Source organism: Mustelus asterias, chromosome 12, assembly GCF_964213995.1.
Source record: "Mustelus asterias chromosome 12, sMusAst1.hap1.1, whole genome shotgun sequence".
NCBI lineage: Eukaryota > Metazoa > Chordata > Chondrichthyes > Carcharhiniformes > Triakidae > Mustelus > Mustelus asterias.
The window spans coordinates 106495695-106523481 of NC_135812.1; the positions used below are offsets into that span (position 1 = coordinate 106495695).

At 41.5% G+C, this 27787-nt stretch overlaps 1 protein-coding gene across 9 annotated transcripts in view; it reads left to right on the forward strand.

Moving 5' to 3' along the window:
* LOC144501802 (BUB3-interacting and GLEBS motif-containing protein ZNF207-like) overlaps positions 1-27787 on the forward strand; it is a 33855-nt gene that overhangs the window by 741 nt on the left and 5327 nt on the right. For 2 of the 9 annotated variants that reach the window (XR_013499202.1, XR_013499203.1), the window contains exons 2-13: positions 181-307; positions 4254-4392; positions 6243-6416; positions 6896-6971; positions 7692-7795; positions 18819-18967; positions 19260-19364; positions 19842-20084; positions 20259-20421; positions 21740-21932; positions 23340-23434; positions 24084-24134. Coding sequence is in view for 5 of the 9 variants with exons in the window: in XM_078225828.1 (XP_078081954.1) it covers positions 181-307; positions 4254-4392; positions 6243-6416; positions 6896-6971; positions 7692-7795; positions 18819-18967; positions 19260-19364; positions 19842-20084; positions 20259-20421; positions 21740-21909 (1450 nt within the window). In the remaining 4 variants the exon portion in view is untranslated. Of the gene's footprint in view, positions 1-180; positions 308-4253; positions 4393-6242; positions 6417-6895; positions 6972-7691; positions 7796-18818; positions 18968-19259; positions 19365-19841; positions 20085-20258; positions 20422-21739; positions 22056-23339; positions 23731-24083; positions 24135-27787 lie in introns of those variants that run through there. The other 7 variants (XR_013499204.1, XR_013499205.1, XM_078225828.1 and 4 more) reach the window with 6 other exon arrangements.

Below are 27787 nucleotides of genomic sequence, written 5' to 3' on the forward strand. Positions count from 1 at the left end.
GCGCTTCTATTTTGAAGTAATGATGAGGCAATTCAGTTTAAAATGTAATTAATGCCTGCCGAATGATAACTTCATCTGTATTCATATAGTCATATTTTTATTGTATTTGGGTGTGTTTGTATTGTTTCTTTACAAGGAGGCGGGCTCTTGTGTTTCATTTCCTTGACCGTTGATGTTCAGGTATTGCAACAGAGATTTTGATGATGAGAAGATCCTTATCCAGCATCAGAAAGCAAAACATTTCAAATGTCACATTTGTCACAAAAAGTTGTACACCGGCCCAGGTCTTGCTATTCACTGCATGCAGGTATGTTGTTACTGATGTACCAGAGATGACTTAAGTGGATGTAGGGTTCAAGATCACTTCATTATCTGCAATCTGAGTTGTAAATTTAAAACCTAACGTTCCTGAATATGCAACATGAGATTATGATGACTTGTAAAGAAGAACCAGCATTTATATAGTGCATTTCTCATCTTGTCCTAAATTTCTCCAAAATTTAATTTTGAAATGTAAAATTCTGTAGTTAACATAAACAGTTTCTGCACAACAATGGTGTCAAATCACAAATGAAATAAATCCATTTTGTTGGCATTGCCGAGATAAATATTGACAAACACTGGAGCAACGCCCTGATTCAGATTGTGTCCTGGAATCTTTTGTCTGAATAGAAATCTCACCCGAAAACTCGATTCTTAGACTGGGTATTGTCAGGAGCAAGGAGGTATATTCGTATGTAGTTGCTGGATTTTGTGACTGATGAAAATCGTAACACAATTCAAGGTGGTATATAAAATGTCTATTTGGGGTGGCGGGGAAATCTTGGAATGCTACCCTTTTGTTATTATCACTTGGGTGAGGGGAGCAGAATAACTAGGGAAGTTCTGATAGGTTTCTTTATAAATCTGAATGTTTAGATTTCCCTAGTGCACAAGCTGAGACTGTCAGGTTGCATTTGTGTGTCTTGAATAACCTCATTCTGATGCACATTGTCTGTTTTGTTGAGCCCTGCATTTCAATTTGTATATCAGTCTGCTGGGGAGATGTTCCTTTTATTCTGTTACATTTAAATCGAGAAATCTGACTAAAATATTTAAGATGAGGTTTCCATAGGCTTTTTTTTTTCATTTTAGTGCCTCTAAGCCAATTATTGCTCTTGCCTGATATAACAAACCAAACAGTGTATGAAATATTTGTCCTTGAGCATGAGGTGACTTGGCTGGCATTTTCTGTACTCAAAACAATTCACATTCAAAGTAAGGAAATAGTCAAGCTGCCTAATGCTTTAATGAGTTTTACTTGTGTGCTAAACTTAGATAATGGGAGCGATTTATTAGATTGATTGTTCTTCTGGATTCTGAATGTTCCATGTTTAATTTGGAAATAAGCAATAATTTATTACAGGTCACATTCTAACTGTCCACGATGTCTGGTGATCTGCTCTCATTCTTTTACAAAAATAAAAATGTTCAAAGTTGCAGCTTTTTAGAAATTGGGCATAGTATAATTATCAGTTTGATACAGACCACATTTGACTGTAAATGCTATATTAACCTTTAACTTGCTAATCCATCTAAAAATCTTCTGATCCCATAAATGTAAGCTAGTAGTATATCATTGCTGGTGTGTGAAGTACATTCAGTAGCACATCAGTTTGCATTGAAAAAACCCTCTGCTCATCAACTTGACCCTCTTGTTTAAAATTATTCAAATTTTTTTAAATAAAAAGTAAGCAATATAATATGTGATGGAGTAGAGATGGAGCTTGACACTAACATCATACAAAAAAACTGAGATTGCACAATCTGGAATAGTCTGCAGCAGTGGAATGGGATGGGAAATTGCAAAGAGGGCGCTGAACTCTGACTCCAGTCTTCCCAATATCTGGAGGGAGTGGAGTTGGGGCAGGAAAAGAGATTGTGTCTGGAAAATTTAGCCAAAATTCTTATGGTGAAACATTGATCAGTCTTTCATTTTTCCTGGGCACGTGAACCGAATAAGTGCCACTAAAGCCTACTGATCGTTATAGATGTTCATTGACACTTCTTCTGGTGAGAACAAATCTACATCACCTAATTTCAGGATACAGGATCTTTGAATTTATAACACACAAGGAAGGCAGTTTTACCTTGGAGTCATCCATTTATTCAATGTTGCATTTGTTTTTTTTTATTGGCTTAATTTACAAATGCTTTTGGTAGCACCATGATGGTTTGTGCCTAGTTTATTTTGATAAGTAGAAAGGCGGTTCAGTATGCAGTGAGATTACTGTTGATTTTTCTTGATTATAGAATTGTCAGTTGTGCTGACAGAATGTCACTTAATCAAATCCTATTACTGTTTCATTTCAGTCCCCTTTTCAAAATTGCATTTTGGAGTTACCTTGATAACATTCTCTCCAAGCATTGAAGTGCATATTCTCCTAAAGCATGACAACATGAGTGGGCCATGGAGTGAGATGAAGGAAGGTTCAGGATTTGTGCTCTTGAGACATTTGGAGGAATATTGTAAAACACTCGCAAGGATAGAGTTATTTTGCAGAAATGAAATTTGCTTGTCACAGCACTGTACTGTCAAACCTGCTACGTCAGGGTTTCCAGTTTTGATTCTCATTTACATCTATCCCATTATTGGAAGTGGATTCCAAAGAAAAATACCTTCCCTGCACAATGGGCCTACATCTCTACTGACAGGTTTTACAGGATACATGGTCATTAACTGATCAGTACTAAATGTCAGATGTGCTTGCCTTCAGCCTTGTACAAAAAATGATGTATTTAAATCTTTTTTGATTTGAAAGCAAATAAGTATTGCGGGTAGACATTGTTGGGAATTAACTCTTTAGGACTCTAATTTTAATCCAGTAATATATAACTACACGCTGAGGAGCTGTGGCATAAAAATATTCTCATTTGGAAATACCCTGGTGCTATAGTGGGAGGTGGAAATGCAGTATTAGTTGGACTGTGTAGAAAGAGCCAATGGTTTAACTACCTGGAGTTTTTGATGCTAAACATAAAATATAGAAACACATTTTCCTTTGGAAAAGCACTTTAAATCACTGTAATCTCATGTCTTAATGAGTCTGATTTATTTTGCTGCAGAAAACAAGGTTATTGACTTTGCTAGAGCAGAAGCTATCTTGTTGGCAGCTTGCTTTAGAATGGTAATGTCCAGAAGTTCAATTTGAGCATAGTGTGTATTCAGCATTAATTTTGTGAAACTTGGACTTTAAACTAGAATCATTTGAAAGATTCAGTTCTTGTGCAAAGAATTGTTTTGTTTCTAGATGCTGTGAGAATGGGCAGTAATTTTTGCACATGTTCATTTTAACATTTTTAATTATTGCCTGGGAGGGGTAAACAAAAGTGCTCTTTTCAAGTAAAGCAATTCCCTGAATGACTGGATTATCTGCAGTTTCTCCACTACAGTATGATTACTGAAGTTTGGATTGCTTACTAGACCTGTCTAATCCTGAATCAGTTTCCTTTTCCTGAATTGGAATAGACTGCTTGATTTGAGTTAATCTGATCACTATATTCCTCACTCTCTCCAAAACCAACAGATTAGCCAACGGATAATTCATTGCATTTGCTGCTTGTAGAATCTTGCAGTTTGTAAATTGGTAACCATTTTTTTGGAGGATAGAAAGATTTTTTTTTTAAATCTCCCATTTCAACTGTGGTTCTTTTGCTAAGGCACTATTTCTAACTATTGTCTAATTCCTGGGCACCATATTTTATGAAGTAGGTCAAGTGACTGTAGAGGAAATTTATTTACCAGAACAATATTAGTGATGAAGAACTTCAGTTAGGTGGAGAAGCTGGTGTTCTCTATTTGCGCACAAGTATAGGGAAGATTTGATAGGTGTTCAAAAGCATGAATGGTTTTGATCAAGTAAATGAGAAACTGAATTTTTAAATTTTGGAATGCATTCCCTCCGTGATGGAAGCAAATTTATTAACTTTCAAAGGGGAATTGAATACATGCTTTGGCAAATTTGCAGAGTTATGGGGCATGGAACTAATTGGAAAGCTCTTTCAAAGAACCAACACGGACAGGATGGACCAGGTGGTCATCTGTGCTAATGTTGTTCTTGTTTCTTAAGGGTGCTGGGGTGACAACAGTTTGGAGTCATTTTTATTCTGTTGCATGGTAATTGGTGTATTAAAATGTTGTTATTGCCCTGATGTTTTTAGTATATTGTTTCAACTGATTTTGAAATTTGTGGAAAAATTTTTGTCTTACGTAGGTTCACAAGGAAACAATAGATGCTGTCCCAAATGCAATCCCAGGAAGAACAGACATAGAATTAGAAATTTATGGAATGGAAGGCATTCCAGAAAAGGATATGGAGGAAAGGAGGCGGCTGCTTGAACAAAAGACTCAAGGTAAATAGTGTGATCGGTCGTTATCTATCGACCGAGATGTTGTTGTGAGCTTTTTCTGTGTAATGGAATTAAGTCCTAGCTCGAGTTTATTTCCATAAGTGCTTCTCCCAAATAAAAATGATATTCATTTATTTAGCTTATAGAATCCCTACAGTGCAAGAGGAGGCCATTTGGCCAATCAAGCCTGCGCCAACAACAATCCCACCCAGGCCCTATCCCTGAAACCCCACTTATTTACCCTGCCAGTCCCCATGACGCTAAGGGGCAATTTTAGCATGGCCATTCCACATCTTTGGATTGTGAGAGGAAACTGGAGCACCCGGAGGAAACCCACGCAGACACGGGGAGAAAGTGCAAACTCCATACAGACAGTCACCCAAGGCCGGAATTGAACCCGGGTCCCAGGCGCTGTCTCTCAGTGCATGATAAAATATGTTTTAAGTCCACATTTTTTCCTGTTCCCTAAGTTTTGGAATATCCTTCCTATACCTCCACTTCTCTTCCTTGCTTTAAGACAGTCCTGAAAACTTACCTCTTTAGCCGAGCTTTTGGTCACCTGCCCTAATGTCTCCTTATGTGGCTTGATGTAATACTTTGTTTTGTAATGGTCCTATGAAATACTTCAGGATGTTTCATTATGTCAAAGGTGCTTTATAAATATAAGTTGTTGTTTTTAGTGAAGTAAAAAGTCTCGAGCACCAGGTTAAAGTCCAACAGGTTTATTTGGAATCACGAGCTTTCGGAGCGCTGCACCTGATGGAGTCACTAATCTGATGAAGGAGCAGTGCTCCGAAAGCTCGTGATTCCAAATAAACCTGTTGGGCATTAAACCTGGTGTTCTGAGACTTCTTACTGTGCCCACCCCAGTCCAAAGCCGGCATTGCCACCTCGTGGCTTTTAGTGGATTGAGAAGAGTTTTACAGCACTTTTTGTTTTACTTGGTGCTGTTCATTTATTTAGACTGTGCAAGAAAGCATTACCACATCCTGATCTTGTCGGTTGGGGAGTTTGATAGAAACGGACAAATTTGGTGTTGAGTATGGGGGAGTATCAACTCCCTCTGGTTTATGTTTTTCATTCTCAGAGATGGGAGGTTGTGGTTCCACTGGCATTCTACCTTGTCCAAGTGAATGAGAAAAACCTTCACAGATGTATCTGATCCATTTTCAACTAGTCGACATATTTGCACCTTCCCAGTTGGATCACTGACTGATGAACTAGAACGAACGCTCTCTTAAATATGTGGTGATGCTAAGGGTATTGTTACCATTCTACTTAATTGGGTATAAATTGGACCCATGTGCCTGCTGTTGAATTCCATATTGGCTTAGTCGGATGCCCTTTCAAAATGGAATTTTAATTTTACGGTCTGTAAATTGCCTTCAATTAACTTGGTGTACAAGTTAAGTTCATTTAGTAATGTGGCACAAAAGCCACAAAGACAAGGAGAGGTGCCAGGTTCAATCTTTGAATTCCATGGCCAGTGCGTTTGCTCAGCAAGGGTAGAAGTGCTTCCTTGGGTCTCCTCACTGAGGAGAAAAGTAAATGGGTCCATGATAGGAGCAGTAAATCCTGCTGAAAATGCACTTTAGCAAACATACATTTGTACTTGTTTGACGTAATAATTAAACACTTTATCCTTGTTGCTGGCAATAAACGGTTGTCCAGAGGTACAGAGCATTTCTGTTATCTTTCATTGAACCCTTAGTAGGAAATTGTTTCGACTGGAACCTAACAATAAAGGAAAATGCTTAGAGGAAAGATTAAAATTGATTACAAACCTGTCATGGTGAACTTACTCCCAAGCTGTTTTAGGGTCCAAGTGTTCAAATTCTTGTATCTCTCACCAGCGGAAAGTCAAAAAAAGAAGCAGAAAGATGACGATTCTGATGAGTTTGACGACGACGACGCAGAAGCTGGGACCTCGTACCAGCAGCAAGGAATGCCGCAACAGCAGAACTTTGTTTCAAGTATGAACCAGTCGAGCATGCACCCTGTAACGGGTGCACCAGGAATTCCGCCAGGTGACACAAGCTACCTTGTTCTTTCTTAGAAACTCCTGATTCACACTACAAATGTGAGATGATGATTGAGCTTGAGCAATACCATCCCTGCTGTAGTTCTAGTTGACCTCACTGACCAGAGGGGAGCATATATATGATCATTGTAGGTTAGCAGAATTTACCTTGTACTATTAGTGTCATATCAGAATTCATGGACTGACCTAGAAGCAAATAGCTTTTTTAAAGAGAGTCCAATTACTGATCTGAAGCTTGGAATTTACAAGCAGTTCAAAGCATCCCCTGATCTCAGCAGTCCTGACTTCTTGTGCAATGCCAGGGAGACCTATATATACACTCTATTTTGTTTCAGTAATTTCCTACCCGAGACCAAATGTTTAATTTATGATCAGCTTATTGGAGCAAGGCCATTAAGCAGGTTCCTCTGTGCTGCAATATTCCACTCTTGTGAATTTTTTTACATCGTTGCATTTCTTCTCCAGGGTTGCCACCAGTGGTACCAGGTGTTCCTCCCATGATGCCAGGAATGCCACCAGTTATGCCAGGAATGCCTCCAGGGTCAGTGTTCTCTATATTTATCCCTTATTGTCTTTTGATATTAACAAAGGCAATTTTTTATTATCCTGGTGTTGTCATCTCTATATACTAACACATTGTGCAGTAAAATGGTCCTGCTATCCTCTCTTTATCCCACCCTTCCCACTACTAATATGGGACAGGACGCTTCCTCGAGAAGGTGAAGTTCAATCCACGCTTCTGTCTGCCTGATGTCTGCATCAGAACAGTTTAAATTTGTGAATAGTGGCTAGTGAGTTTCTTATTAAGCAAATTCTGATGTGTCTTGATTTTTGGTATATAAAGTTTATTCATTGATATCACAAGTAAGCTTATATGATTCCAAGGATGCTGTTGTGATACCTTTGCAAAGTGCCCAATATTCACCTGTGGATCTCAACAGAGTGTCAATGCTATTTCTCTGTGGAGAGCCTCACAGCTTAACCTGACCCCGTATCCATACAATACAGTTCCAGCTACAGTTCCTAGTAGCAATTGGCGCAGAGCACTGGTTGGCTTCCACTGCCATTCCCCTTAACTTGGGATGAAAAGGCAGTTATAGCGCGCACACTATAACACCTCCTAAATTATACGTCAGCACAGGTTGACGCCCTTCTGCTTTCTACAGATCAGCAACACACCAAATAAACTCACTGCATTCTTGCATTTTTATACGCTACCTTGATTTCAGAATGTGATTTGTGTTAACTCTTTTCATCACAGGATGATGCCCATGGGTGGAATGATGCCTCCAGGACCTGGAATGCCACCCATGATGCCAGGCATGCATCCTGGTGGGTATTTGAAAACGGTTGGCGGCAACTTAGGTCTGTATTTCAGAGAATCTTAGCATCAAATTATTTAGAGCAATATAAAAATTTACTGCTGTGTCCCAAATCTAACAAAATACATGATTAGTTAGCTTTTGACTTTATTGGCAAACAATTTCTCTTTAAAGAAATGCTTCAAATACTGCAACCTTTTTAGTTGCTTATTTTCACTGAGGGAGATGGTGGTATAGTGACAATGTCACCAGACCCCTGAACATGAGTTCAAATTGCACGACGGCAGCTGGTGGAATTTAAGTTAAATGAATAAATCTGTAATATAAAGTTAGTCTTGGTATTGATGACCATAAAAACCATCATTGATTGTCGAAACATTCACCTGGATTACTGAGGTGAAATCTGCTGTCCTTGCCTGGTCTGGTCTACATATGACTTTAGGTCCACAGTAATGACTCTTAACAGCCCTCTGAAATGGCCTAGCGAGCCACTCAGTTCAAGGGCAATTAGGGATGGTCAAGAAATGTTGGCCTTGTCAGCGACACCTACGTCCCATGAAGGAATAAAAAAAAGTTTAATTTCAGGCTGGGAAGTGACTTCCAAAGACACACACATTGTTGGTTTATTTGGGAAAAATTTTTGCAGAAAAGGCAGATTTTGAAAATAGTATTTATAGTAATATGCTGCAAAATTGTAGTAATAAACAAGCAATCTATGTAATGAATTTTCTGGGTATGTCTGGCAATCTTTATTCAGGCTCAAGCATTTAGTGGCCACAGTTCTGCCTGTAGTTGCTGCATACTACCATTGATGTAGCTGCAGATTGCCATCTCTACAGCTGCAGAAACACTTGGGAGGGAAATATGATTTGTCCTGACTCTGGGCAATGCCACAGGAGATCTACCAGTATTTTAAAAGAAGCAATCTCTACACTACCTGTGTAGGGAAATGAAGAACCACTGGGAAGAACATTTTCCTTAAAAAAAATTAATAGGCAATTGGAGAATTGCAGATGGCATATCTGTAAAAACCAAACATGGCATTAAGAAATTAAATTCTTCCAGTAAAGAAAAATCCCATTAAGTTGTAAAGATGTTTGAAACACAAAAGTATGCGTATAACATAAAAATGACTGCTACCTAGCTAAAGAAAGCACTGGTAAAGATGTCATGCATCCCATTAAATTAATTCTGCAACAATTACTTAGATTGGAGAGAGTACAGAGGAGGTTTACCAGGATGTTGCCTGGTATGGAGGGGCTTGGTTATGAGGAGAGATTGGGGAAACTGGGGTTGTTCTCCTTGGAAAGACGGAGGATGAGGGGAGACTTAATAGAGGTGTATAAAATTATGAAAGGCATAGATAGGGTGAACGGTGGGAAGCTTTTCCCCGGGTCGGTGGTGACGTTCACGAGGGGTCATAGGTTCAAGGTGAAGGGGGGGAGGTTTAACACAGATATCAGAAGGACATATTTCACACACAGGGTCGTGGGGGCCTGGAATGTGTTGCCGGGCAAGGTGGTGGAGGCGGACACACTGGGAACGTTTAAGACTTATCTAGACAGCTATATGAACGGAGTGGGAATGGAGGGATACAAAAGAGTGGTCTAGTTTGGACCAGGGAGCGGCGCGGGCTAATTGTTCCTTGTTTCTCGTTTCAAGGCTTCATTCTATGATCATCTTGCTGGTGCCAGTACAGAGCGAGACTGCGGATAGTTGGGAACCTGTCTCGGGGGCAGGGAATTCATATGGTGGAAGTGGAAATGACTAGGGTTGGGAAGCATTTTCCGATCAGGGCCATTGTGATCTCCTGGACTCGTTTCGATCGCCTCAGGGGGTCGGAGAGGAATTTCCCAGATTTTGTTTCCCCATATTGGCCCTGGGGTTTTTCACTCTGGGTTTTCGCCTCTCCCTGGAGATCACATGGTCTGGAATGGGGGGGTGGGGGTGAGTTAATAGGTTGTAATGAACAAAGCATCGTAGCTGTGAGGGACAGCTCGGTGGATAGGATATTGGTATGTAGATAGGCTGGAAAATTGGGCGGGGATCCTGGATTCAGGATTCAATCCTGGACCGGGCAGCGGCGCGGGCTTGGAGGGCCGAAGGGCCTGTTCCTGTGCTGTTTTGTTCTTGTTATAACATCTGTATGACCGCAGGGGTATTGGAATAGGTATAGGTAATTTATAATATAGAAATCTGGGGGTATGAGCATGCAAGTATTTATTGCCCATTCCTAGTTGCCCTTGAGAAGGACCTCATGCCTTCTAATACTACCAATGTCTGTGTGTTGAGCATATTCCCAGTGTTGCTGGGTAAGGCGATTTTGATCCAGTGACCATGAAGTTTAGTTGGTGTGTAATTTGGTAGTGGTGTTCCCATTCACCTGTTGCCTTCTAGGCCCATTAATCATGTTTGCCATTGTTAAATTGTGACTGACTATCATGGGGCTTAAACAACAGTATCTCCAGTTGTAAAGTGTATCGCTATTTTCTTGTGAACTAGTGCATAAATTTTAATACTCTGCTGTCACCTGATGAGGGAAATATGGAATTTACAGCATAGGCGGGGGTCATTTAATTTGTTTGTACTGTTGTCAGCTGGTACTGTTTAATTTCACTGCTTGATCTGGCAGATGTTAATTGCCGTACAAACCAAATTCCAACGGGAAACTTGGCTTACTTCTCATTTTTTTTTACATTTGGACCACAAGGAGATGGTTTACTCAATTCAAAAGCCACAAATTTCAGTAACATTTTAAAGATTTTAAACATGAAATTAAAACATTTAAAGTCCTATAATATTACCACAAGTCAAATCCACGACTACAGTAGGAAAGTTATTTTACAGAACTTCTCACTCTATAGTGAAAATTTAAGAAACTTTAAAACAAAACCCTACTTTCTGAAAAACGATTTTCTGGGTTGGCTGGATAACTGCCTCAGTTTGCCTTTTCATAGCTCTTTTACAGGACAGAGCAATGCCCCAGGAGATCTTAGAGGCACTCCACAAAACTCTCCGCATCTCTTAAGTGCTTTTCTGCTTTTTCAACTTTATTACATTTCCTTAGCCTTTCTTTAAAACCCGGAAGCCCAAAATATAAAAAAATCTTCATGTTCTCTCTCTTGCCCCCACTTTTGGGTCCAATAAAATTTAATAACCTTGCCATATTTATGACCTTTTCCAAGTTGTAAATTCGTTTTACACCCAATTGAAATTTAACAGCTGAAGTCCAAATCCTCATTTATCACCTAATGCAAACTTCTACCCATGGCTTATTTACTTATAGTAAATACAACTTGTCCATATTTACTTCAAGCGCGTACCTTACATTCCTAGACTTATTTGATACCTTCAACCTTGTAGACACTCTATTCAGCTCAATTCGCTTAGTTTTATACACACTGCCATCACAAGCCTGCTTCACAGAATTCCCACAGTAGACCCCAAAAGTATTAATATAATAACATCTTTCTTCACATCTCCAGCCCTTTGGAGAAATGAACTGTCATAATTCCCAAAAGGGATTTAATTTTCTCAATCCATTTTGCATTGCTTACTAGATTTATCTTTATATACACAACTCAATAAAATATTGATTAAAATATACATAAATTGTTTGTAAAAATAGAGGTCTTAACACTCCAGTTTCTAAATGTCCAAGCACTTTTGAATTTTAAACTCTTGACAGTGCATCTGCAATTACATTTTGTCACCCAGCCGCATGTATAATTTGTAAATTAAGTGGCTCTAGTAATGAACTTCACCTGAACAGTCTGGCGTTCTGGTTTTGAACATTTTCCATAAATATCAAAAGATTGTGGTCAGTATATATGTGTGAAGAATTGCTTTCAGCATAAATTTAAAAATGCTACAAAGCTAACGCTAACTGTAAAATCCCTTTTTCTATGGTTGAATATTTCCTCTAAAAGACATTCAACTTTCGTGAAAAATATCCTACTGGCTTTTCAATTCCTATCTTGTAATAACAGCACCAACACATCATTGGCATCAATAGCCAACTTAAACTGCTTGGTATAATCAGGTGCTGCTAGAACAGCTATATAGCTGGGGGGGGGGGACTTGACCATGCCCAACATTGCGGCCTAAGTAACTTACTTGCTCTTTTACAAATTCACTTTTACCCAAATTACCAACTAAATTTGCTTCCTGCAGTTGATCAAACAGTTCTTTTAAATGTTGCAAATGCTCCTCCCACATTTGACTGAGTACTACTAAGTAATCGACGGCACAATTGCTCAGTCCTTGATTTGTTTGGTTTGTTAACCTCTGAATGTTGCTCGTGCATTCTTCAAATGGCATGACGTTGAATTGATATAGGCTATTTGTGATAAACACCATCTGTCCCACTTCCTCAAAACAATTCTCCCAATTGTGGAATAGGACGTGAGTCTGCTCTTGTTACTGCGGTAACTTTGTGGTGATCAATGCACAGTCTTTGTGATCCATCCGGTTTCGACACCATCACGATGGGTGAACTCCAGTTACTGCAACTGGGCTCTATGATGTAATTCTGAAGCATGAATTCAGTTTCTTTTTTGCAATGTTACTGCATTATAGGGTGTTGTCTAATTGAAACGGAACTCTCCACATCTACATCTTGTACAATTAAATCTGTTTTCCCCAGATTATTTCCATAGATTGCTTTGTGTGACTGCAATTGCTCTTTCAAATCACCAGTTAGATTCCTGAGCACTTCCTCAGTTTAATTACAGAAAAATCCATTTCAGAATTCTTAATTTCGGCTCCCTTTTCCTTATTTAAAATACCAGCATCCCTTCTAGTTATCCTCCCCTGTCAAAGTATTTTTAAGCATATTTGCATGACACAATTTTTGACTCTTCAATCTGGGGTCATTATCAGATAGGTCGCTTCACTCGGCCTGTTTTTAATCTGGTATGGTCCACTAAATCTTGTCTTTAATGGTTTGCCTGACACTGGCAACAGAACTAATAGCTTTTCCCAGTTGCTAAACTACGGGCCATTGCTCTTTTATCTGCACTTGCCTTCTTCATTTGCTGTAATACCTTTACATGTTCCCAGCTAACTCACGTGCTCTACTCTAATCTTTTTCTGAATTTTATCACATGTTCCAGGAGAGTCGTTTCAGAATTTTGATTATTAACTTCTCATGAATCAACTTGAATGGTCGTTCTACTTGGCCATTAACTAATTCAAAATAACTGAATCCTGTTGATTCATTAAGGGCATCCCTAATAGTAAGCAACAAGAATGGAATCCCTCAATCCCAATCCTGTGGGTAGTCTTAACCATATGCTCTCATCATAGTCTTTAAAGTTTTCATGCCACTTCTCTAAAGCACCTTGTGTCCCTAAATGTTCCTTACTACTTTAAACAGTCTGGTGGATGCATCCATGATTGTCAGCATACATTGATTCCCATTTTTAGACTTGGGGAGGGGTCCTACACAATCAGGACAACGTTAAAAGGGTCTTCAAACACTAAAATTGGATGTAAAGGTACAGATTTAATTACTGCTCGAGTTTGGCCTATCACCTGACATGTTTAACAATATTTAACTACATCTTTATGTAGTCTGCGCTAATAGAAATGTTTCTGTATCTTAAATCTGAGTTTTCCTAATTCGTAAATGCCCAGCTATTGGAATTTCATGAGCTACTCTCAGAATTTCATTTAAATACCCAGGTGGTATCACTGCTTGGTGCAGTACCTCCCAATGTTTATCTGCCAGAACATGAGGCGGTCTCCATTTATTCAACACATTATTTTTAGGGCATTAACATTCTTAAATGCATTCTATTTTGAAGTAAGCTGTCTGGTACGATTGCGTTTTGCTGGGATCTTACTGCTTTAACTCAATTAATTTCATTGAACTGAATACTTCAGTCTCATTCTCTCCAACCATCTCCTCCTGAGTAATCTTCTCAAATACACTTCCAGCTGATTCGGCTTCCTCTCCGCCTTTTAGACTCTTCCTGTTTAAACTTGACTCTGACCTTGCTACTGCAAAATCTGGAAACAATCCAAGATGCTCTTTCTGTAAAATCTCTTGTTAGTTGCACTACTACAGTAGGTACCGTCAGCATCTGTGATCCAGAAATTGCAATGGGCAATTTCTCCACTACCCCAACAGTGACTTCTCCTGTTTTCAAATTAATTCTTAAATTTACCTTACATAGTGGTATAGGTTTGGCTCCTCCATGAAATCTTCTAATGAATATCTTTCCTGCATAGATATTCTACATAGAATCTTTCTATGATTCAATAACCCTTCTGGACAACTGAAAGCACTATCCAATAACATTAAGGACCGGCTAGACCCCATTTTCTTAAAATCTTAACATCTTTTACTTTCCCTTAGCATATAACATCTTTAAACATCTCTGTAACCTGTCCTTGAGGATTCCCATGGATAGGCTATGAACACATTCCCACTTCTCTAGCTACCACTAAATCCTCCATTTTCACTTGTACAAAAGGTATTGGTTTGCCTTCCACCAATGTCTGAGCCCACAGGACTCTTGCATAACCCTTTCACCTTTCTATTGCTAGTCAACTGGCATCCTTCGGCTTGTTCTTTGTTACTAATGTTTTTATCTTCACTAGGTTTGCTCTATCTCCAATTTCCCTGCTAATTTCCATTTGATCATTTTCTTCATTCAACTGTTGTGTGAAATATGTGTCAGCTAAAACAGCAGCTTCCCAGATCATATTTTGTGTCTCATCTGAATATGTCTTCACAATGGAGGATGCAAATAATATACCAGAAATATTGGGGAACACCAGGTTTAGTGAAAGGGAGGAACTGAAGGAAATTTGTATTTAGTAGGGAAATGGTGTTGGGAAAGTTGATGGGATTGAAGGCTGATAAATCCCCACGGTCTGATAATCTACACCCCACAGTTCTTAGGAAAGTGGTCCTAGAAATAGTAGATGCATTGTTAGTCATCTTACAAGATTCTATAGGCTCTGGAACAGTTTCTGCAGATTGGAGGTTAGCTAATGTAACCCCATTACTTATAAAAGGAAGTAGAGAGAATACTGAATTATAGACCAGTCAACTTGACATTGGTAGTGGGAAAATTCTAGAATGCATTATAAAAATTCTAATAGCAGAGCAGTTTGAAAACAGTGGCAGGATCGGACAGATCCAGCATGGACTTATAAAAAGAAAATCATGCTTGACAAATCTACTGGAATTCTTCGAGGATGTATAATTGAGGGGGAGCCAGTGAATGTGGTCTGTTTAGACTTCCAGAAAGTCCCACATAAGAGATTAGTGTGTAAAATTAAAGCGCAAGGGGTTAGCGTATTAAGATGGGTAGAAAACTGATGGGCAGACAGGACACAAAAAGTAGGAATAAACTGGTCTTTTTCTGAATGGCAGGCGGTGACTAGTGCAGGGAGCGGTGCTGGGATCCCAGCTACTGTGGGGTGGCACGGTAGCACAGTGGTTAGCACTGCTGCTTCACAGCTCCAGGGACCTGGGTTCGATTCCCAGCTTGGGTCACTGTCTGTGTGGAGCTTGCACGTTCTCCTCGTGTCTGCGTGGGTTTCCTCCGGTGTGTTCCAGTTTCCTCCCACAGTCCAAAGATGTGCGGGTTAGGTTGATTGGCCATGCTAAAATTGCCCCTTAGTGTCCTGTGATGCGTAGGTTAGAGGGATTAGCGGGTAAAATATGTAGGGATATGGGGGTAGGGCCTGGGTGGGATTGTGGTCGGTGCAGACTCAATGGGCCAATTGGCCTCTTTCTGTACTGTAGGGTTTCTATGATTCACAATGTATAAATGATTTAGATGAGGGAACTAAATGTAATATATCCAAGTTTGCAGGTAACACAGCTGGGTGGGAGAGTGAGCTGTGGGGAGGATGCAGAGATGCTTCAGTGTGATTTGGACAGTTAATTGAGTGAGCAAATGCATGGCAGATACAGTATAATATGCATAAATCTGAGATTATCCACTTTGGTTGCAAAAGCAGGAAGGCAGATTAATATCTGGCTACAAATTGAGAGGGGAATATGCAACGTGACCTGGGTGTCCTTATGCAGCAATGGTTAGCATGCAGGTGCAGCAGGTGGTAAAAGAAGATGTAGGCCTTCATAGCAAGAGGACCCGAGTAGCGGAGCAAGGATGTCTTGCTACAATTATACAGGGCCTTGGTGAGATAACACCTGGAATTTTGTGTGCAGTTTTGGTCTCCTTATCTAAGGAAGGATGTTCTTGCAATGCAGGGAGTGCAGTATTGTTTTACCAGACTGATTCCTGGGATAGTGAGACTGGCGTATGAGGAGAGATGAGTTGGGTGGGTTATATTCGCTGGAGTTCAGAAGAATGATGGGGGATCTCATAGAAACTAGACAGGGTAGATGTCATGATGGTGGGGGGAGTCCAGAACCCAGGGTCATAGTTGAGAATACAGGTAGCCAGTTAGGACGAGAAGAAATTTCTTCACCCAGAGTGCGGTAAACCTGTAGAATTTGCTACTACAGAAAGCAATTGAGGCCAGAACATTATATGTTTTCAAGAATGAGTTAGATTAGCTCTTGGGGTGAAAGGGATCAAAGGATATGGGGGGGGAAAGGCAGGAACAGGCCATTGAGTTGGATGATCAGCCATGATAATGAATGGTGGAGTAGTCCTCGAACGGCCTACTCCTGTTCCTATTTTCTATGTCTGTGTTTACTGAAATGCTGCTTCTAAATTCTTCCATTATAATTACTTCTCTTGCGTTTTTAAAGTCTTGTCTAACTTTAATCCACTGAACCAACTGATCCCCGAGGACTTTTTCTCTTGCAAACGCTACAAAAGTCTGGATAGGTCTCTTACTCTAAACTTCAATGGATAAGCTTTAGTGACAAGCTCATAAGCATTTAATAGTCCCTTCTTGACTATCTCATAGTCTGCAGACTACTCCTTTGATAAGCTTTCACATTTTTTTTATTCGTTCATGGGACGTGGGTGTCGCTGGCTGGGCCAGCATTTATTGCCCATCCCTAGTTGCCCAAGGGCAGTTGAAAGTCAACCACATTGCTGTGGTTCTAGAATCACATGTAGGCCAGACCAGGTAAGGACAACAGATTTCCTTTCCTAAAGGACATTAGTGAACCAGATGGTTTTATGATCATCAGTAGATTCTTAATTCCAGGTTTTTTTTATTGAATTCAAATTCCACCACATGCCATGGTGGGATTTGAACTCAGGTCCCCAAAACATTAGCTCAGTTTCTGGATGTATAGTCTAACGGTAATGATACTAGGCCATCGCCTCCCCTATATTCATAGCTGTACCTAGCAAAGAAACTCTGAGAAATGATAACCCAAGAATCCCTTGGCCACTTCAATTTCGCAGCTATCTTTTCAAATGCCATCGCTGAATTCTCATTGTCAACATTCTGGGGTTACCATTGACCCGATGGAACAGCCATATAAATAATGTGTCTACAAGAGCAGGTCAGAGACTGGGAGTTTTGTGGTGAGTAACTTGCCTCCTAACTCACCAAAGTCTGTCCAACATCTACAAGTTTCAAGTCAGGATTGTAACGGAATACTCTCCACTTGCCAGAATGAGTGTGACTCCATCAGCATTCTAAGCTCAACATCTGGAACAAAGTAACCAATTTGATTGCCACTGCATTACTACCTTAAGCATTCACTCCAAGTGCACAGTGGCAGCAGTATTTGCTCTGTAAAACTTGTATTGCAGCAGCTCACCATGGAATCTCCAAACCTGTGATCTCTGCTAGCCAGAAGGATAAGGCAGCAGATGCATGGAACATCTGCAATTTCCCTCCAAACCCCACAGTATCCTGACTGGGAACTATATTGCCACTTTTTCACTGTCATCTTAAAATCCTGGAATCCCTCCCTAGCAGAGCTATGGGTGTACCCACATCACATAGTCTGCATTGATTCAAAGGGGGCAGTGTACTGCCAGTTTCTTGAGGATATTTGGCAATGGGCAATAAATGCTGGCCTTGGGAATAACATGTTAAAGTAAAGTTTATTTATTACTTATTAGTCGCAAGTAAGGCTTACATTAACACTGCAATGAAGTTACTGTGAAATTTCCCCAGTCGCCACACTCTGGCGCCTGTTCGGGTCAATGCACCCTAACCAGCACATCTTTCAAACTGGGAGGAAACCGGAGCACCCGGAGGAAACCCACGCAGACACGGGGAGAACGTGCAAACTCCACACAGACGGTGACCCACGCTGGGAATTGAACCCAGGTCCCTGGCACTGAGGCAGCAGTGCTCGCCTTTGTGCCACCGTGCTATTTTTAAAAGACCTCTTGGTTTAATTCTAATGAATTTTTATTGTACCCTTGACTATGGATATAGTATTTATCCCATAATTGACTGTCCAAAGCCACACTTGATATCAAAACACAAAAGCAAAATACTGCAGGTGCAGATGTTACAATTATGAATAAAAGCAAAAAGTGCTGAAAAATTCCAGCAGATCTGGCTGGCAGCATTTGTGGAGAGCGAGAATTAACATTTTGAGTCCAATATGACTTCGGTACTTTGATTTTCTTAATATTGTAGCTGTGCCCAATGTCTTGTACAAATTTAACCTTTATTTTTATCTGCCCCAGTAAATTAAACCCTAAATCACATTTGATTCATCTTTTATTACCTCCGTACCTATTTACCTGCGTATATAAATGATCACTGTTCCCTCACTGTACGATTTCACTTCTTCCACTATAAGCCATTCATTTTGTTAATACAGGGCATATTAATTCGGGTAAATACTTGCTGCAACTGGTGCGGAACATTCAATACTATTTTCTGAAAAGATGGGTAGAACTGGGATGGTTTATGACTTGTGCTTCATGGTTTCAGTAAATGTGACAAAATCTGATATTCAGTTAATATTCCCAAATACTTCAATAGCTGTTAATGGTAAGTAAATTAAGTTCCAAAGAAATAGATAATCCGAACAGCATTCTTTGTATTTAAGGATTGTGGCACAGCTGAGTGGAGTTGCAGATTAGTGACTTAACTGTTCTAAGTCTCTGTTGCATCTGATTTCTTCTAACAGTTACCTTATGCTCTTTCAGGTATGCCACCACCTGTTCCCCGTCCAGGAGGGCCAACAATGACCCAGTCACAGCCAGTGGTTGCACCTGGTATCCCCAGTAGAGCACCACTACCTGGACCTAGTCCACAGCCTCCCATTGCAAAGCCACTCTTCCCCAGTGCCGGCCAAGTAAGTGTATACTGACTTGCATTATCAGTGTTGAAAAATCCTGTTAACCCTGTGTAATATCGGAGTGTCACAATTGTTTCCTGGTGTGTGAATAACTTGATTATCTGGTCGTAATTCCTTGCAGTCAACACTTAGGCTAGGGGTGCATTTATTCAGGGTAAGCTGTAAAATGTTTGTAGGAAATTGAAGTTCCTCTAGGTTTTAATGCATTGAATGTCTGACAGTCACCCTTTTAGTGTAGAGTACTGGCAGCTGTTGAGGATTTTCACTGTCTGCTCTTTTTATGCTTCAGATGGGGACTCGTGTTTCAAGCACAACTACAACCTCCACTACAGCTTCATCAAATTCGGCAAATCTCTCAACTTCCTCTAAACCTCTGTTTCCTAGTGCAGTACAAGTACGCAGACAGTCACCATCTGTTCTGGTGTTAGACTAATTCACAGTGCTTCACCTGCCAGAATAATTCTTGAGCATGCTATAAACTAGCTTTAGAGGCTTTTGGAGTGTGTATGGGCTGTGTAATGCTAAATCTGGTGTAGTGTGCTGTACTACTTTGTAGCGTTAGCATTTTTATATTTTTTTAAAAAGCAATCACCAAGAAACATCCAGCAGCTTTACATCTGATGCAGAGTCTGCTGAAGGTTTGCCAGTTTAAATTGAGCCAGATTTTTTTTAATTTCACTTTTTTTTTGTTCCTCTTGACACTTTTGAGGACGCTTAATTTGAATTGTCAGTACAATTGAAACTTGTAAACCTGCATTTTTTAGAATAGCATGTTATTTGGAAAATTAAACTGCTTTGCTTGAGGCTTGATTTTTGATTCAGATTGTTTGGATTTGCAATTAATCTAACTTTTGTGGTGTTGATTCAACAGAGCCAGCAGTCTGTCTCTGGACCTGTGGGTACAGACTTTAAACCCCTCAACAGTACGCCTGCCACGACAGCAGAACCTCCAAAGCCCACATTCCCAGCATATACGCAGTCAACAACTACTGCCACCAGCACGTCGAACAGTTCTGCAGCTAAACCAACCATCCCTGTAACTAGTAAGCCCGCTACTCTAACCACAACTAGTGCAACTAGTAAGTTGATCCATCCAGATGAGGATATATCACTGGTAAGTGTATGGGTCATTCTCTAATCATTTAATTAAAGCCCTTCTGTCTTAATTGGATTTAACTTGCGTATCACACTAATAGAAGATTCAATAGTGGATTTTTGTTTAAAGTTATTTTTAATTTAAAGAGGAATAATGTACCTGTGCAATTTTCTTTCCTCTTTTCCCCCTCAGGAGGAGAGGAGAGCTCAGTTTCCAAAGTACCAGCGCAACATCCCCCGGCAAGGCCAGGCACCAATGGGGCCACCACCAGTTGGGCCAATGGGTGGCATGATGCCGCCACAACAAGGAATACCACCTCAGCAACCTGCGATGAGGCCTCCCATGCCACCTCCAGGTTTGGAAGCATTTCTCTCTTTTTGTAGGTTTTAATGCTTGTGGGTTATTTATATTTGCTACTAATAAAAGGCATCAAAGTACTCCGTATGGCTTGAGGCCCTTGATAGTTTTGCCCTCGAGTGCATATGACTACTTTTAGCTAACCACTGTTTTTGTTAACCTGTATATGATTTATTGTGTGGCTTCAGTTAAATATGGTTAGTACCAGTACCATGGAATATACAGGTTTCTAAACAAAGTTGATTTATGGTGTTTAGTTGGAAATCCTATTTAATAGTGTATAGATTAAAGAATGAGACAGCACAAGAGGCCATTCAGTCCATTGTGCCTGTTCTGGCTCTTTGGTAGAGCTTTCCATTTAGTCCCCTCACCTGCTCTTTCCACATAGCTTTGCACATATTTCCCTGTCAAGCAGGTATTTATCCAAATCTTTTTGAATGTCAATATTTAATCAATGCTCACTACCATTTTAAGGTAGAGTATTTCAGATCACAACTAACCGCATATCAGAAACTAGTTTAATGACTTTTCTGGCTCTTTGGCCAGTAATCTTTTGCCCACCCATCTGTCTCTGCAAACAGCATTTACTCTATCAAAACCCTTCATCACTGGGCCTATGCTCATTAGCATTTAGAGGAATAGGAGATGATCTTGTTGGAACATACAAGATCCTGAGGTGACTTAATAGGGTAGATGCAGAGAGCGTGTTTCCGCTGGTGGCGGTGCCCAGAACGAGGGGCACAGTTTCAAAATAAGGGGTCTCCCATGTGAGGGAGATATGGAATTTCTTCTGAGAGTTTTAATCTTTACTATCTCTTCCACAGAGCAGTGGAAGGGTTTTGGGGGCGGGCAGCAAAGTGGAGTAGAGGGCACAATCGGATCAGCCATAATATTGAATATAGGAGCGGGCTCGAGAAACCCATTGGCTTTCTCCTATTATACATGTTCATATGTTTAAATCTCCCCCTAACTTTCTCAGTTCTAAGAAAATAAACCCAAGCTTCTCCATTGCCTTAAATAATAGTTGATTTGTTATTAGGATTCAGTAAAATGAAACATTGAGTTTGTAATTCCTGTAATCTGTTTGTTTCGACAATGAAGGACACCTCTTAGCTTTTAGTTTTTTGCCCTTTCAATCTTGGGTATGCATAGTGAGGGTATGAGAGGCTGAAATATACCAGGATACAATACCAATCAGCCAAAAAGGGTGTTAAGCACATATACATTTACTTTTACCCTGTGTTTTCAAATGTACTGTATTTGCAGCTCTTTTGACAACTGTCTGTGCTGACAATCCCTGTTTTCTTCCCTTTCAGGTCAATTTGGTGGTCCTCCACAGGGCATGCCAGGTTACCTCCCTGGCGGCATGCCTCCATATGGACAGGGACCTCCAATGGTGCCCCCTTACCAGGGTGGACCCCCGCGGCCACCAATGGGAATGTCAGGAATGAGGCCTCCAGTAATGTCACAAGGGGGCCGCTACTGAAGCTGGTGTACCTACGTTAATAGGTTTGGAGATTCAACCTTTTCTCAACTTGCTGTTAACTAGACAAGCTTCAGTGAATATAAGTGACTTTAATATTTTTTAAGAAAAACCTGGTAAACCTCTTCCTGCCTGCTAATGATGACCACAAAAACTTGCAAAATCCCAGGACCTGCTGTTTGTTTTACCTCAATAGTGGGGAAAAGAAAAGCATACTCTTGAAAAGCAAAATCTTGATGCAGTCTCCTTTTGCTCTTCCCCTTCCTCTCCCCCTGTTCTCCTTCCTCCTCACCAATACCGCCCCCTCCTACCCTTCCCCGTGCTCTTTATTTCTCTCCCCTCCCAGGCACTCTTCCCCTCCTCCCTTCTCCTGCACCCCCTTTCCGCCTCCCCTCTCCCGCACCCCCTTTCTGCCTCCCCTCTCCTGTGCCCTCTTACCCCCTCCCTTCTCCCGTGCCCTCTCCTCCCTTCCCCTCTCCCGCGCCCTCTTCCCCCTCCCCTCTGCTGTGCCCTCTACCCCTCTCCCGCGCCCTCTCCCCCTCCCCTCTCCCGCGTCCTCTTCCCCTCTCCCGCGTCCTCTTCCCCTCTCCCGCGCCCTCTTCCCCCCCCCCTCCCCTCTCCCGCGCCCTCTTCCCCTCTCCCGCGCCCTCTTCTCCCCTCCCCTCTCCCGCGCCCTCTTTTCCCCCCACCCCCCTCCCGCGCCCTGTTTTCCCCCCTCCCGCGCCCTCTTTTCCCCCCTCCCGCGCCCTCTTTTCCCCCCTCCCGCGCCCTCTTCCCCCCCCCCTCCCGTGCCCTCTTCCCCCCCCCTCCCGTGCCCTCTTCCCCCCCCCCTCCCGTGCCCTCTTCCCCCCCCCCTCCCGTGCCCTCTTCCCCCCCCCCTCTCCCGCGCCCTCTTCCCCCCTCTCTCGCGCCCTCTTTCCCCCCTCCCCTCTCCCGCGCCCTCTTTCCCCCCGTCCCCTCTCGCGTGCCCTCTTTCCCCCCATCCCCCCCCCCCCCCCCCCCCCCCCCCCCCGGGGGCCTCTCCTGCGCCCTCTTGCCCCCCTCCCCTCTCCTGCGCTCTCTCCCCCCCCCCCCCCCCCCCCCGCGCCCTCTTCTCCTGCACCCTCTTCTCCCTCCCCCGCGCCCTCTTTCCCCCCTCCCCTCTCCTGCGCCCTCTTCTCTCCCCCCCCCTCTCCTGCGCCCTCTTCTCTCCTCTCCCCCCCCCCCCCTCTCCTGCACCCTCTTCTTCCCCCCCCCCTCCTGCACCCTCTTCTCCCCCCCCCCCCCCCTCCTGCACCCTCTTCTTCTCTCCCCCCCCCCCCCCCCCCCCTGCACCCTCTTCTCCCCCCCTCCACTCTGCGTTTTCTCTTCCGATCTCCTCTTCTGCTCCTCCCCCTCCCCCCAGTGTAATTGCAATTCATGTTGTATAGCTTCTTTTCTCATGTTTCATCTAGGTTTTTAGAAGTGAAGTATAATAAATATGGTCCATTTATATATAAAAAATTTGAAGGCGCTGGAGTTACATGAACGTACAGTACCACCTTTAAAGGCAAGTTCTGTAAATTAAAATTTGCTTTTGTATTAAAAACAAAAGTGAGGCCTTCGCAGCACTTTAGGTGCTGTTGGACTTTATTGTCCCCAACATTGTTTGGTGAGGGCTTCTGGTGTAATTGCTTGTTGCAGCACCAAATACCTGTTCAGTTGAGTTTTGATTATGTAACTGTTTAACGTACCCCGTATCCAGGGTTCAAAAGAACCATTTTGAGCCTAAATAGGTCGTACCTGATTTCTTAATTTCTGTACCGTTGTAAAGCTCATTGTAATAAAATTTGATGGAAACATTAATGTTGCTTTATTCATGACCAGCTATGGATCACTGCCTCAAGGTTTGTACCACTGCATGTTGCTGTGATTTATTGCAAAAATAAAAGTAAAAGCATCGGAGGGAGATTTTATTGGTTATGCTTTTGGAATGAACCAACATTGTATATATCTGTATATCTCTCTGCATGCTTTATATTAGCCCAGTATACATTAAATTGTTCATATTTGTGGCAAACTAGGTCAGTAAAGCAACAAAAAAAACTATATTTAAAGCCTTTCTGGAAAGATTGTGGCGTGAATGCATGGTTTATGGATGTAGAATTGACCACCCTAACGTTTTGCTAAAATTGGAATTTATTTCTTCCTTCCTGTAGCCCTGCCATGGGACAGGCTGAGGCTGAATCTTATTGTCCTCTCAGTCTGAGGCAAGTCAGATTTCATTTTATTCCTTTCCAGGGGCTTTCACAGCTTATTATGGCTGTTGGATTTCTCTGTCCCCAAACTTGTAGCAAGTTTGGTGAAGGCCCTTTTTTTAAAAAATCTATTTTTAGTAACGTATTATATTGTATTGTGATTGTATCTGACTTTAGAGCAAAGTGCTATTTGCTGGATATGGGAGTCTAATGCTTACAAAGATTAGATTACTATTTACTTGTTCCCATGTACCTAAACTTCAAATATTTCTGGTTATTTTTCCCTCTTTAAGCAATTTTCTAGAGTGCACAGGACTGAGAAACAGACGGGGGCCATATGCTTAACTAGAGATTATACACGTTCAAATTTGCCTAGCTTTTCAAATTTCTATTTCCTTGTATCTGGCAAGTGGGACGTTGCTTGGGTTGCACTGATCTTTGAACTCCGAGGTCAGGCTGTTGTTAAATGTCGTAACTTACACTATGTATACAATACTTGGAGGCAGAGGTTAACGAGAGTGAGCTTGTTACTTGAATTGAAATAGTTTTAAATATCAAACCCAGCTGATGAAATAGGACTGAAATTGAAAACTGTCCCTGATATTCCCTAAAGTGTTTTAAAAATAATTATTAGCTGGCCATTGGGAGTCTGTCCTGATCACAGAAACATGCACCTGCCGCCAGTGCGTGGGTTAATTTTTTGAAACTGTTTTTGTGCTCAATAAAAGAAGACAATGAGCATTATTGCTGCTCTATTGTTAGTTGAATTGCTCACTGCATTGCACAGCAGATTTTTTTTCTAATCAGGAGCCACTTATCTATATGGTGTTCCATTCAGATTATCATTTCAGTGTGATCCTGAGCGTTTGGGGCATTTAATATTCAACATCTCTTCTAGGTGGGGATTTCAGAACAAGGAGACATTCAAATTACTACCAAGCTGGTTGAAAGTGAATCCTGAAAGACATCACATGTAGGGCTATAAGGACATTGAGGGGCACCTCTTTTCCCTACCACCCCACCTCCCAGAGTGTTGCTAATGCAGAGTCAATTGAGCTGTTTAAAAGGAGGAGGTACTTTGGCACTACAGGTGTTATTAAAATGGTTAGTGTTTCCCAAGTCTCAAAAATGTCAGCACAGGCCTAATGTACATTTCCCTGTACATTAAATCAAGCTGACATTTCCTCTAATGCCTTTGTTGTGGAATTTGGCACACTTTGCTTGTCCTGATCAGCATTCAGAAGACTCTTCATTCCATTATGCTTAGTGCACCTGCAAACAGAAGATGCACCAGTCAACTTTAGACAAGCAAATCTTGACTGAGCAGCTGAGCCCTGCTGTCCACTCAAATTTGAGCTGATGTGTCCTGGAAAAGATCTGTCTTAACCTGAGATCTACTTGATCAATGGCAATATCAATATTGAATCTTATAGCACAGATTCATTAGTCATTCACACGGTGTCTTTTCCTCTCCTCCTTCCACCACTCCCCCAATCACCCCCAATAGCCCTGCAATTTGGTTCTCAAGGTATACATCAATGCGCTTTCAGGTAATGCATTCTGGACTACCAGAACCCTCTGAAAATAATTTCTGATTTCCCCTCCAGTTCTTGTGCCAATTATTTTAAATCTGTGATTTTTGTTTGCCACTCCACTTGTCTGATGAATCAGTTTCTTGCTACTTTATCAAAACACTTCCAATTTTGAATGCCTCTGATGGGTCTCTGCCTAACCCTCTTTGCTCTAAGGAGAACAATCCCAGCTTCTCTAATCTCTCCACATAATTGAAGTCCCTTGTCCTGGTAAACCCCCCTCCAAATGGTGCCCAGAATTGTATGCAGTATCAGATTGCGCTGCCATCGTCAAGAATTTATGCATTATAGATCATGCTCCCTCTGTGTCCTTTCTCCCAAAACATATCATTACACACTTCTGTGTTTAAGTTACATTTGCCATGTGTGCCAATTTCATTTGGGATATTCTCCTGAAGTCTGCTGTTACCCTGCCAGCTATTTACTTATATGTCTTGTATTATTTGCACATTCCAAAAATTGTGTTCCCTACAACCATTTATATACAGTTTTAAAAAAACAATTGTCCAAACACACACATTTGGAAGCCCCCCCCCAAACCCCATCTCTCTAATCCATTCATCGGTAAAATAGAATCATAGAAACCCAACCGTGCAGAAGAAGGCCATTCGGCCCATCGACTCTGCACTGACAACAATCCCACCCAGGCCCTATCCCCGTAACCCCACATTTTTACCCCTTTAATCCATCCAACCTACGCATCCCGGGACACTAAGGGGCAATCTAGCATGGCCAATCAACCTAACCTGCACATCTTTGGACTATGGAAGGAAACCCACGTGGACATGGGAGAACGTGCAAACTCCACGCAGTCACCCAAGCCGTGAATCGAACTCGGGTTCCTGGAGCTGTGAGGCAGCAGTGCTAACCACCGTCACCATGTGGTCCCAGTCTACCTTCAATCTCTCATCCAATAGTGCACCCATGTCTTTAATGTCATATGCTTCTTTTCCAAATAAGTCTGCTATGAGGTAATTTTTGAGTGACCATGTGTACGTCATGTGCCCTATTTTCATCAGCCTCCTGATACTTCACTAAAGAACTCCAGTTATTCAGACAAGATTTGCCATAACAAATCTGTACTGGCTTTGTAAACCATATTTCTGCAAGTGAGAATTAATTTTTGTCCTTGACAGTGGTCTCATGGTATTCTCACTACGAACAAAGGTTTATCCCTCTTTTTTTGAACAAGGGTGTAACTTTTAGAATTCTTCCGTATCTCTGGCGCTACTTCCAAATTGAAAGAAGATTGAAAGATTGTGTCGAGCTTCTAATTCCACCCTAACTTCCCTTAGCAACCCAGGTTACATCCTATCTGGACCAGGTGACTTGGAGTGATACCAACCTGTTCACCACTGCCTTTCTATTTTTTTGTCCTTTCAAATGTCTACCTTCCCCATTTAAATGGTCATTGGATAAACATATGGATGATATTGGAATAGTGTAGGTTAGATGGGCTTTAGATTGGTTTCACTGGTCGGCGCAACATCGAGGGCCAAAGGGCCTGTACTGCGCTGTAATGTTCTATGTTCCCCAAACCACATTTCTGCAACATTAACTTCATCCTCTTTGACAGATTGTCAGGTGTTCATTTGGATCCTTTGTCATTCCCTCTGCCTCCCAAGACTTCTTTTGTTCATAATCTACTCCATCATTCTGTTAACTATCCTGTTCCTTTTATGGTTATAAAAGGATTTTAGGTTTCTCTTTTTGTACCTACTAATCTTTTTCGTAGTCTCTTTGCTCTTTATCCTTTTCCCAGTTTCCCCTGTGTTCTGCCCACAGCAGAGTTGTAGTGAACTTCTGCCCTTGATTAATTCAAAGCAGCTGAAGAGTCAGTAGACTCATACAACCCACTGGCGGGAGGGGTAGGTAATTGGAAACCTGTCAGTAAATGAACAGTCATGCTTTTCTTGGAGCCCTCCATTGTGTACTAAGTACTCTGTCAAAGAGGAAGCAGTTCAGTGATACAGTAAGCAATTAATTGGAATGATATGACCTGGGCGAGTCGGTCATCTGGTTGGGCTGAAGTATATTGCTTTTTAAAAGGTAACTTCCACTAAGTGCAGAACT